At 38.0% G+C, this 12844-nt stretch overlaps 1 protein-coding gene across 1 annotated transcript in view; it reads right to left on the minus strand.

Annotated features, from left to right (window-relative positions):
- Window positions 1-12844, minus strand: part of LOC150098288 (glucose dehydrogenase [FAD, quinone]-like) — a 37791-nt gene that overhangs the window by 5909 nt on the left and 19038 nt on the right. Inside the window, exons 4-5 of the mRNA XM_090405117.1 lie at window positions 9375-9506; window positions 7445-7566 (exon numbers count right to left, since the gene is read on the minus strand). Coding sequence (XP_090261243.1) covers window positions 7445-7566; window positions 9375-9506 — 254 coding nt within the window. The remainder of the gene's footprint in view (window positions 1-7444; window positions 7567-9374; window positions 9507-12844) is intronic.

Below are 12844 nucleotides of genomic sequence, written 5' to 3' on the forward strand. Positions count from 1 at the left end.
GCATTCATCAGGAAACAATTTTATAAATTTGGGTTTACGATTTTGCAGCCACATCTTTAATTCTTTCGTCATAACCAATTAATTAACTGAATTGCTGAACAGAGGGGAATACATTCCACTTAAAAAATCTGGAAAAATTCAGCTGTTTGCATTTGGTGCTTATAACAATACCTCCAGGGATCGATGACTTGAATTTCTCGTTTTTGAACCGCTTAAAAATGTTTTTCATTACAAATCACGAAAAAAAAAAAGATTCAAAAGCGCTCTACCAGATTGCCGGAACCTCATTAAGTGACGAGTGAACCCCCAGATAGACCGACTTTCTGGAAACAAGTTTTGCACACCACAACGGTGTCAAGGCAACTCGAGATTATTTTGTTGTGCTGTTAATGACACGAATTGCAAAACATGATCCCGTAATAGAAACCCTTAAAATTTATTGTCTGTGAGCTGTTTCATTGTAGGTCTTGGAAGTGGGTTACCCTCCTATCACGCCAAAGATCTTTCTTGTTTTGTCGCTCGTACCTCAGAAACAGGACAGTGGAATGCCAAGCGAAACCACTTCATCACTGGATTCCACCGGTGATTGTGCACTCAGTTATTTTCTCATTGTGTTAAAATAATGAAGGGGGGGGACGATGGCGTGTAAATATTTGCTCCCCAAGAAAAATGACAGCTTGTCACTTTGTGTTTGCATGTGTTAAACAGTAACGCTTTGCCATCCAAACACGAAGTACGAAACCAGTTACCGAACCGCAGTTTGTTCGTGAAAACTGGCTACAAGTTCATGTGGATGGCGGAAGAGAATTTGGACCAGACGGGTAAAGGGCAAGGAGCGACACAGAGTGTTCAAAAGTGCTCAAGTTTACTACGTAGACACAGACCGATTTCCGCAATAAAGGAAGGCAGAACAGAAATTAAAACACCGTAGGAATACGGAAGAAATGATTCGGCTCGAATCACGATGAAAAATGTCTTTCGCAGTAGCAGTCTCGTCTAGAATATTGACGTCACAGCAATAGAAATCGCATTTTTTTTTCTCTCGCTTAGCGAAACGTAAGCACCTTCCTACTAGTATCGGATTCAATTTGTCCAAACATCACTCACTGCGGAATTATTTGGGATGGCAAATTATATAAATTCAAATCTCCTTACAGCAAAATGTGGACCTGCCTAATTTCTCAATGCAATTAAAGGGCTAAACGTGTCGCAAATTTAAAATGCAACAAATCCGTTCTGGCTGGACGCAATTTAACAGAATTTTTAACACCGAAGAAGATTTCCGCATGGTCTAATTTTCATTTCAGTCGAATATTTTATTGGCAAAATTTCGTAAACTTCGATCTGCTAGGTCGATTAGTTAATGTACTCGCTTTCCAACCAACAGTCTGCGGATTCGAATCTCGACTTGAATGTGCTTAAGCGGGACAAAACGCTCTTAGTGAGTTGGAAAAAAAATGCTCACATTTTTTTTCCAACTCACTAAAAATGAAAAAAAATCTTAGTCTTCCCATGGCATTAATATACTATAGGTATAAACTCCTTCGAGGATTGCGAAGTACTTAAAAGAAAAAAATGCTAATTTTTTCAAAAGCCAATTTTGCATTAGCTTTCAGATCCATGGTATTTCAGATCCATTCTACAAAAAATCCAGGCGGGATCCACCGTTACACACTATGAATCCTGGAACATCACAGTTGAGTGAAGACGAAAACAATAATAATTGAAGCATCGCAGGATTATCAAGTGGTAATTACTGATTAGCTCCGCCATGGAATCCTTAGGGGGTCTCGTGCCAGTCCCAAGCCTGGATAAAGGAGGAGGGTCGGTCAAATGAGTGTCGATGCTCTGACTGTAAAGAAAAAACACGATTGTTATCTGATGCATATTCGATCAACAGCTACAACATGCCAGCGGATAAACAAGGCCCGCGATACCAAGCGAGCGATCGGGGTTGGATCGAAAAGTGTTATACCGAAAGGAAACAGAAACGGAAACTAACAGATCTGTTATCAGTAGGCACGTGGAATGTATGTACGGACACTTCAGATGTCCGTACATACATTCAAGAAAACTAGACCTACTTCGCGAGGAAATGAAGAGATATCGGTACGATATAGTAGGACTGGCGGAGTTGCGATGGACATCATCTGGAGAGATCAATGGACGCGAAGTAATATGGTCAGGACATGACACCAAGCACGAAGCAGCAGTTGGCTTCCTTCTTAACAAATGAGCTCGAGAGGCACTGTTAGGCTACAAACCAGTCAATGAACGAATCATAGTAGCAAGATTTCAGGCAAAACCATTTAACATATCAATAGCCCAGATATATGCACCCACATCGGACAGCACAGATGAGGATATTGACTTATTCCACAAAGATCTGACAGAGAGAATAGAAACAATACCAAAGCAAAATGTACTAATTATTAAAGGAGATTGGAATGCCAAATTCGGAATAGATAATGATGGTTGAGAAAGAGTCATGGGAAAATATGGTTTCGGAGAAAGAAATGAACGAAGTGAAAAAATGTTAGAATTTGCTGTGGACCACGAGATGATGATCTGTAACACAAAATTCTAACAAAAGGAGGGAGTGTGGAAAATGGACATGGCGATCAAATGTTAGGAAACCCAAGAACGTGATTGATATGATTACGATTAAAAGAAGATGGATAACATCAGTACAGCAGTGTCGAACTTTTCAAGGAGCAGATATAGACTCGAACCATAGTTTAGTGATTGCAAACATCAAGTTGAAATTAAAAAAAAAAAAGAAATATAAACCCCAACATCAGAATAGAAGAGATAGAGCAATAATAAGTGAAGCAGAAATATGAAGAAGGTACAGAACAGTGTTAGAAGAGAAACTTAAAAGTGTGGACAAAGAAAAAACTCGGATCTAAGAGAGAAAAGAGTAATGAAGGCGATGGAAGATGCAGTTGAAGAAACAGTACCAGAAGAAGAGACACGATCAAGAAGAAATTGACCAGAAACACTGAAGTTAGTACAGGAGAAAAGAATGTTGAAGATAAGAAGGGAAACATCAGAACAAACAGATGAGCAATATAGAAGAAAGTGTAATGAGGTGAAAAAAGCAGTCAAAGTGGATAAGATGAAATGGTTTGATGCCCAATGCAACAATACAGACCAGTACTATGGAGAGCATAAAACAAGGGAGGTATACAAAATGATCAGAACCATTAATAGAAAGTGGCAACCAAAACAGACCACAATTAAAGATGAAAAAAGGCGAAGTATTGATGAATTAAGAATATATTGTACAGCGGTGGACAAGATACTGCAGTGAGTTATATGAAGAAAAACTAGATTCAGATAGCGTTGGGAAACTGACTGAAGAATTGAAGCAGATATCACCACCAGGTAATGAGCACGATATGGACATTTTAAGAGGAGAGGTAGAAAAAGCAATAGGACGGCTAAAACACAAGAGTCCTGGTAACGATAACATTACTGGAGAAATGATTAAATATGGTGGTGAAAGTATGGTTACAGAAATGCACCAACTATGTAATATGGTATGGAAAAAAGGGGGGAAAATGCTAGATGAGTGGGTGAAATCAATATTAGTGACATTATACAAGAAAGGAAATAAGATAGAATGAAAAATTATAGAACAATTGCCTTGAGAAGTCACTTTGGTAAAGTGATGATGATGATATTGACAGAAAGATTGAGAACACAATTGGAAGAATACCTTGCAGACGAGCAAGCAGGATTTAGGAAGGACAGAACAACAATTCAACAGATTTTGACAATGAGGTTAATAGCAGAGAAAGCTAGGAGAAAAAACAAAAACATATATACCTGATTTGTTGCTTTTCAGAAAACATTTGACAGTATTGGCCAGAAAGTGACATTAGCAGTTCTGGAATCCTGTGGAATTGATGAAAAAAACTAATAGCTATAAAAGGCGTTTATCAGAATGCAGTTGAAGCAGTTAGAATAGGTGATGATTTGGGGAAATGGTTTAGAACAAGCAGAGGTACTAGATGTGTGTGTGTTGGGGGGGGGGGGGGAAATCAGTATCACCAAGCATTTTCATCGTACATTTAGAAAGAGCAATGGACAAACTGGAGGAAGATGCAAAAGGAATATCTGTACACAGAATGAGAATTAACAATCTGAGATTTGCAGATGATATTGTTATTATTGAAGAAGACGAAATAGAACTACAAAAAACACTGAAACTGTTAAATGAGGAAGCGAAAAGATTTGGACTTGTTATGAACTTGGAAAAAATAAAGACAATGGTATGGGGTGAGAAGAACATGAAACAAAAGATACAAGTGGATGGAACTGATATAGAAAATGTAGAACAGTTCACATATTTGGGAAGTAAAATGATTTGATTTGGACTGTAAAAAAGAAATAAAGATCAGGATTTAAAGGGAAGAACAGATCTGAAGTCCATGGATAACATCTGGAAAAGTAAAGTGATCAGCCTGCAAATAAAAACTAAGAGTACTGGAAACATGCATCTTCAGCGGTGTACTGCATGGATCAGAAACGTTGGTAATGAATAAGGAACCAAGAAAAAGAATTTTGGCATTGGAAAGAACTTGTTACAGGAAGATTCTAAGAATGGGATGGGTACAGAAAATCACAAATGAAGAGCTCTATTGGAAGATACAACCAAAGGGGAATCTGATTATAAAACGGAAGCTGCTGCAATTATTTGGACACATCTGTAGAATGAGTGAGGACCGGAAGATAAAGCCATTTATGTTTAAAAAATAGCAGTAATATACTTTACTGGCTGGTCTATTAAGCCGAGTCTCTCTCTCTCTCTCTCTCTCTCTCTCTCTCTCTCTCTCTCTCTCTCTCTCTCTCTCTCTCTCTCTCTTCTCTTTAACCCGAAAGCTCTTGGCTTAAAATCCTTCTTTTAGGTGAACGTGTTTACGTTGTAGTTGAATTTGCTTGTCCAGTGGGAGGCCTGAAGTGGCTTCTGCAATATTAGATGATGCGATCTCCAAAGCAGTGTTCCCAGATGATCTACTGGGCTGCTCATTTTGCACCCTGGTCGGCCGAATGGTTAGCGCACCCACTTTCCAACCATCAGGTGGGTATGGAGGTGGAAGATGAATTTCATCGCCCAAGATGATGCAATCTTCCCGCTTATTGAAGACTTGAAGCGACTTGAGAAAAGTTCCATGTTCGGCCTCTAGAGAAGAGTTTTCTGACTAAGTAAAAATAAATGAAAAAAAAACCTGAAAAATATATAAAATTAATCATATATTTAGGTTTATACACGCTTTCGTTGGTGGGAGCCACATAAAAATAAATAAATAAATAAAATTGACATTGCATAGAGAATTATGCTATAGGCACGTAGTTTTTCTGAAAGTAAGGTTTTATGTCTCTCCTGATAATGTAAAAATAGCAGAGCTTGCTAAGTAATGGAGCTACCCCTTATCTGCGACCAGAGGCTATCTTAAAATAATAACATTAAATTTTAATTAATACTGAAGAAATTTAAGACACACCTGGTTCTATATGTTTGGAAGGAGATGATCACGAAAGTATTTGATGGAGCCAAGGACATGCGACGAGAGAATGGTGTTGATAATGATGCATAAATAAGACCAGGAAATAAAGAAAATGATGAATCAAATGGATTATAAATGGTGAAAAGGAAACTTTGAAAACGTAAAAAAAAATTACAACTAGTGAAATGTATTTCACTAGTTTTGTTCGCACTACTTATTCTTTTTATTATTTTTATTTTTATTTTGTCATCCTCGCCTCTCAAAACTATACAACCGGATATGTCTTTTAAATTATTCTTTAGTATTCCTAAAAAGTTCATAGTGGTCTTTTAACTTGTTGGACATTTGAGGACAACTCCACGACCTACTGAGCTCAGCTATTTTATACTACCATGGTTTTACAACCTTCTCTGCTGGGATCCATTGAAAAGTTAGCATAAAAGAAATGGAGATGTAATTAAAGAATTGAATCATGAACCAGCATTAGCAAAAATAAAGAAATGTAAATGCGACTGGATGAAGTATCTTAAAAGAATGTAAGGCGACTTTCTGTTTGTCTAAAAAATCGACCGTTTATATCCCAGAACAAACTTCTGAGGCAGGCAATGCGATGCCTAAATTCTTGGGTGAGTAGTAGTAATAATAATTACTATTATATTACTGATATACGGAATTTTCATTTTATATTTATATCTATTTGTTTATTTTGTACTTATTTACTTGTATATATAAAGAAAATCTAAATACGGTTCTAACACATCGAATTATGCAATCAATAATAAGATATTGGAACACGTACGAACATATTATTTACTGTTCATTAAAATGGTGCAAGAATTTCATGTCTCGCTGAGTGACCTCGTGGATAAATGCTCGCAGATTATTCCGCACGTTTCTTGTTCAACGGAGAAAAAAATCTAATCTAGTGATAATAATGAACTAAGATTTATTAATAGGCTGGTTCGGCGAATGTGATGATCCGAATCGATGGCATCGTGTGCACGTCCGGACTGCTTGTGCTTTCACGCCATTTCCAGATGCATGTTGTCAGTTTGGTCCGAGTGTTCCCGGTGAAAGGCGTAAGCGTGCCTGTGGATGCTCCCAGTGATAGAGAGGATCTTCCGGAAAGCTGATTCTTGGTAAAACTCGAACTCAGTTTGAATATTCGATCTATAAGAATCGATGCTACTTTTTCGCAGGTGGCCAAGAAGGTCAGCCCAATAGGATAAGCGTAATATTTTTTAAAAAAAAAAAACATTACCACGATTTCTTTCTTATCCCTAGAATAGCGCTTGAAGCAGCTTCCATTCTGTAGCATTATTTCCAGGTGAGGTGTAACTTGCATCCAGCTTGCGTTAAGTTTCTATGGTGATGACATTTTCTTGGGTTTCGTGTGGTCTGTGTGCACGCGCACCCCATTCATGAAAGTACCTCGTTTGGGCTAAACTCATGCAATCTGAAAATCCAGCTTGTTCCAGAGAACAAGCGCGAAAGAGTTTCGAGTTTCTTCAGGGTTCTCACACCACACGTTAAAATTGATGAAATCTACCACAGACAGTCACGCCACACTCAGATTCGTACTCACAGTTGTTGATTGATCCCAGATGCTTATCCAACAGAACAACTAGGATTGCAATAATAATAATAAACATAATCATAATTATTATCAATAGTAATCAATGTACAGCGAGCCTTCATGCTAGAAGAACGTGTTCTAAGTTGGAAAATGTCGCAAATATGTTTCTTGAATCTTTTCTACTGTGCACAGTGGGATGTTTATGCAGTTACAATATAAGATCTGACTTGAATGAATTTTTTTTTCTTAATGAGTGAGAAGTTGCAATATTTACAAAAAAAAATTAAATCAGCGTCAATTTTTATACACACATATCGGTTCCTTCTATTAATAGAAGCTTTCCGAAAATACTTACCTTGGTGACGAAAGCGGCCGTGATGACTCGAAGATTTGTCCTTCCCTTGATCGGGTTCAGAAATGCTTTGGCGCTGCTGCATCGAGCGCCATTGCGAATTGTCCCCTGGGGCTTCGCGAAGCCTGCAAAAGAAAACGAGCGCTTAACAAGAACAAACCTCACTCTGAAAGCGCAAAAGGGAAATTTCTCGCTTGCAGCGATTGTTTTGAAAAGCCACGGGGGTGACCTGGGAAGGAAGAGGCTTAACGAGAATTCACTGAAAGCAGTTCGTCGAAAGACTGTTCACCGCGAAACTAACTCGTCGAATAAACGCCCTGTCGAGAAAATGATTTAGTGAAACACGTTCCCTCGAGAAATATTGTTGTTTTTACAATTAACTGGCGGCACGTAGGATGCAGACAACGTGGTTTGGGGGTCATCCACAGTTTTAAAAATCGCCTTTTCGAATGTTATTCCTTCATGCGTGTTGCGACTTCCTAGAGAAACTTCTGATCAACCCTTCGATTGGGAAAACCCCAATTTCGTGATGATTACTGATCGTCAAGCCTACTGTTCTGGTAATTCTGTTTTCTTTCAATCCGTTTTTAAGATGGCGCGGTTGCTTCACAATCACGTGATGTTTAGCCTAAACAATAAAGCGGATGAATCGCACAACTTTATTAATGACCGTTGGTATTAGAAAATACACGACACATTTCTTTGAGTACGGACACTGGGTGCGGAGCGCTTCTGTTATTACTTGTTTTTTTTAAAAAATTGATAATTCATTTGCCAGCAAACAAACAAAAAAAAAAGTAATTGTTTATGTTGCTCACCTTTTTTTTTTTTTTTTTCATACAGGCGCATGATCGACGCATGCATTGATGGACAGTAGTTCTAATTGCGAAGTATAATATAAGGAAAGAAGTGCCGTTTAAAATCTGAAAAGCAAAAGCCAAGCGTTTTCAAAGAAATAATTCACAGTTCATTCAACAATTACGAGTTGATGACACTTGGAGAGAGAGAATGTTGCAAAGATTTTCGACCTCGCCCAAGCAATGTTTTCATGAAATGAATTGGAAGGTGAATTGCTTTGTTCGATGATTTTCTGATTCGATCATTTCTTATGTTTCGCGTGTAAATTCTAGATTTTAAGCGAATTGCATTCCCTGAAATTATTACTTATTTTCTGTTCGTTGTCGTTCATTGCTCTTTGGTGATTTTTTTTTTTTTTTTGTTAACTTGTCTGATACACTTGTTTAACCTGCATTTTTTTTTTCTCTAACCATTTGGCATAATTTGTTCAATAGATTTCTGGCAGTGAAACATTAAGTCCATTAGAATTAGCGATCGCAACAAGATTTGCGTCTTAAAGAGAACGTGGCAAAAAAAAAGTTGTTTCTTCATATTTTGCAGCGCTAATGAGTGATGGTAGAGTTATAAATGAGATCAGAAATGGATAAAAAGGGGGTAAAAAGAGTTTTAAGTAATAAGGATATTTTCCCGAATCGTACAAACCAATTTAAATATTTGCGTAGATCGCACATCGGTACATCAACATACCTTCCGTACGCCGAATCAAGAACATCTCAAACCGCGATTAAACGCACGTAAACACTTCGAGGTATGGCATCTTCCTTAAAATGTTTATGCACGTGACAGGTTTCATGTAACTTAAATTTATAAATGGTAGCAGTTTCGTATTCCTTTATACATAAATTATAAGATAGACGAGGAGTTCCCAAACTTCCTTTTCCCTCGGATCACCCCATTTCCATGATGAGTGTCGTAGCTTCTACTACTGACCCTATTAAATATTTCAAAATCACGTGAGAACGGATTCGAATATATTTTGCGTGGTTAGTGAGATTCACGATTGCAGAGAACATAAATTCAAGGTCAACGAGCGCTCACGACAACAAGCGATCGACTTAAAAAAAAGAGGATTTACCTGATTGAATGGGTCCGTTCAAGTCGTTGTTGTTGTATCCGAGAAGTTTTCCTGCTTCTACGAAGGCGGCAGCCAGGGGAGATTCGAAGGAAGGCCGAGACACGGTCAGCTCCCCTCCCCTGCCGTGGTAACCTGTCCGGAGAGGAATATTAAGTCGCTCGATTCGCCAGAAAACAAGACATCCGGAATGAAACATTTAATTTAAATGATTGTGTATATAATAAATATATTATTATCATTATTATTATTATTATTATTATTATTATTATTATTATTATTATTATTATATAGAAAGCTTTTAAACAACCTTTTTAGAAAATTAGAATTAGAACCACAAAAATTAGTTAAAAGAATCACGAGGTTCGATCCAAAGTTTCTAAAATGATCACAAAGAGTGCTGCTGGCCGTTTTGAAGGACTAAATATTGCTGTATGACTTTGCTAAGTCAGTTTGTTGAGTGACTCCCTTGCACTGCGCTGTTTTATTATTATTATTAACTTCCAGGGAGTCCAAAGACTCATCGAGGGAGGACATCTACTCTACAACTCTCCACCAACTACAACTTACAACTAGAAGTAGAAGAGAGAGAGAGAGAGAGAGAGAGAGAGAGAGAGAGAGAGAGAGAGAGAGAGAGAGAGAGAGAGAGAGTTATAAGTGCGTGGCTGTAAGATAAAGTTAGACAGAGTCTGTAAATGGGAAGGTCAGCTGTGAGCTAAATTGCTCTCCTCTGATGAGTATCGAGCATTTTAAGGGAAGTTCTAAGTGCACTCCTTTTTTTCCTATTCCATGGACCAAACTGAAAATGATGCTGAGGAATTTGCAAAAATGATTTTCTTATCGATGCTAGTGTCCCTCATGAGTCTGTTATTTCTGTCACTCTTTTCCTCATATACATAAACGATGTTACCTCACTGAACTCTAGTAGAAAACCCTTCCCCCTCAGCCATACAAATCCTCATATTCTTTGAAGCTACAACTCTAAAAAGGAATATCTGAGGATTTCGTTCCTGCTTTCCATGAACCTACTAATGTTCCGTTCTCTGGAACAATCCTAATACTTGTTGTGTCCGTGTTTTATCGCCTCATTCTGTTCAAACTTTCGGTCAGTATCGAAGCTATGGATTTCTCAAGAGCTCAGTGCAGTCCAAAGGGAAAAAGAGGTATCATAATTAGGTTGAGACAAATATTTTGACTTTACATAAAACAGTTATTAATATCTTAGTTTGAAAAGACTAAATTCGCAAAAATCAAAGTGGCAATTGTGCCTTGTGATCTCTTTCAAAAGCTGTTGGACACAATTTCTGCCCATGTCCATTTCTCGCCCAGAAAATTTCTACAAACATATATATGTGTAGAAATTTCTTTGCCTTGGGTAAAAAACTTTCTACGTCTATCTCTCATCCTGAGATTTTTATTTAATAAGGTCAAAGCACCTTATGGTAACTTGTTTTCGTAAAATACTTATAAGCTCTGTATTACTTACTTTACCTTGGTATTTCTAAGCTTGGATCCGACTGATGAGACCTCAATAAAGGTCGAAACCGGTCTGGGTAGTGGCCCCCTTGCCTTTAATCAATAGCATCATCTCCTCAAGGAGATGGGCTTTGCAGTAAGGGTAAATATTAAGAATAGTGATCAGAGCTTATTTCAACTTTACCACGAGTTGCCTAGACTTCAACTACTTTACGGGTCACTTAGGCTTGCATTGCGTTCAGGCGCAAACTTGACTTATTTGTCTGTTTGCTTACATGTGAAATGGAGTAAAATCCAGGTTTAAAATAGCTTGGTATCTTTAACACACACACACACACACACACACACACGCACACACACACATATATATATATAATCAGCAGTTACATTGACTGTAACAGCTGTTACAGTCAATGATTGGATGTAACAGCAGTGATTGGATACGTTCATTTTTTTTGACTGACTAAAACCCAGAAAATAGAAAACGAGTTAATTTAATGGAGCACACAACAGGTTTCATCAAAACGACTTCTTCAGGTGTGGTAACACTTAAAGCAAATTTTAAAAAAACCATAAAAACACTTCCATTATAATAACACACTTGTAAACTGAAGTTAAGTTTGAATTCAAACATACAAATTTACAAATTTTTTACAAATTTCCAGGCATTTGTCTCATATACATAAACGACCTTATCTCACTGATCTCAAAATTTCATCCATATTTTTCCTGATGGCAGCACTCTCCATTCCCCCTCCTCATGTGGCAAGCTTTGTACTGCTCAAACATCTCAAGCTTCAAGCTCATTTACATACGTGTCCTAAACGCTGATCTCACTATCCTGCAATGAAGCACTGGGTCACCTTTAATGCTTCTAAAACACAATTTTATCATTTTTTTCCACAAAAATGATTTAGTTCTCCACTTTAGTTAAACTGAGCATTGATAAACTCAGCCGAACACTCAGTACCATCTCGCTTCTCGGATTAATACTTAGTCTTAGCCTTTAGCGGCATAAGCATATCACTTCTATAGCATTCGAGGCTCCTTCAAACATACTCGAAATCCTTTTTTCTCTCATGACGACACTTTTCTTGGGGTCTGGCTGCAGCTCTGCACAAATCACGCATGCATTTGATTTTAGAATAATCCTCTCACGTTGTTGGTGCTGCACCTAAAGCCTCTCCAAAAAGTATTGATGCTGTTCAGAAGAAGGCAGTTTGATTTAGTGATAACCTCTCCCTCACAGACTGTCTCCAACAACTATCTCAGAGCCGTCGTTTTCCGCGTTGTGCGTCTTCTACAGATATTTGCATGGAGCTGCTGTTGTTCGTGTTACTGTAGGTTTAACAGAGATGGCGAGGGGGAGCAATGGATACTAGTTCTGCTGAACAACGAGATAGATCCAGGTAAAGCCACCGATAGACCCAGCATCCATTTTGGCCCCAAACGAGTTATACCAACAACACTACACTAGCAACAGCTGTCCATTTACTCATCGAACTCGCTACTTCCATTCATCTTTCATCCCTTCTACTTCAGTTCTGTGGAACAGCCTTCCCTATGAAGAAGTACCAAGAACTGCGACCTGCAGCTCTTCAAGAAGAATATCAACAGACTACTTTTTTTGACCACACACGGATTGAATTTTTTAAGCTTTGTGGTCTTTCGTGTGTGAGAATAATATTAAACAAAGAGAGACAGATAGACAGAGAGAGAGAACTGCTGCCATCTCATGTTCCAAATCGCAAGCAATGCATAAATAATCAATATATTATCGTGTGAAATCGTAAGTTTGCAGCCTCAGAAAAGAAGCTTCTAGTAACGTTTCGTGATTTTAGAAGGGATGGACATTGATTCGTTATACGCAGGCAATTTATTCTTTATTGCTACTTTCCTACTTTGTTCCTTTCGTCTTTCGTTTGTGACTTATTAACGAGAAGACTGCTCTTGTCGTGCGCACGTGTGCTTTCCTTAACGAAAACAATCCACTCCTA

This window comes from Typopeltis vanoorti, chromosome 15 (genome assembly GCF_054136105.1).
Source record: "Typopeltis vanoorti isolate ZY-2024b chromosome 15, IOZ_Tvanoo_1.0, whole genome shotgun sequence".
In the NCBI taxonomy this organism is placed as follows: Eukaryota; Metazoa; Arthropoda; class Arachnida; order Uropygi; family Thelyphonidae; genus Typopeltis; species Typopeltis vanoorti.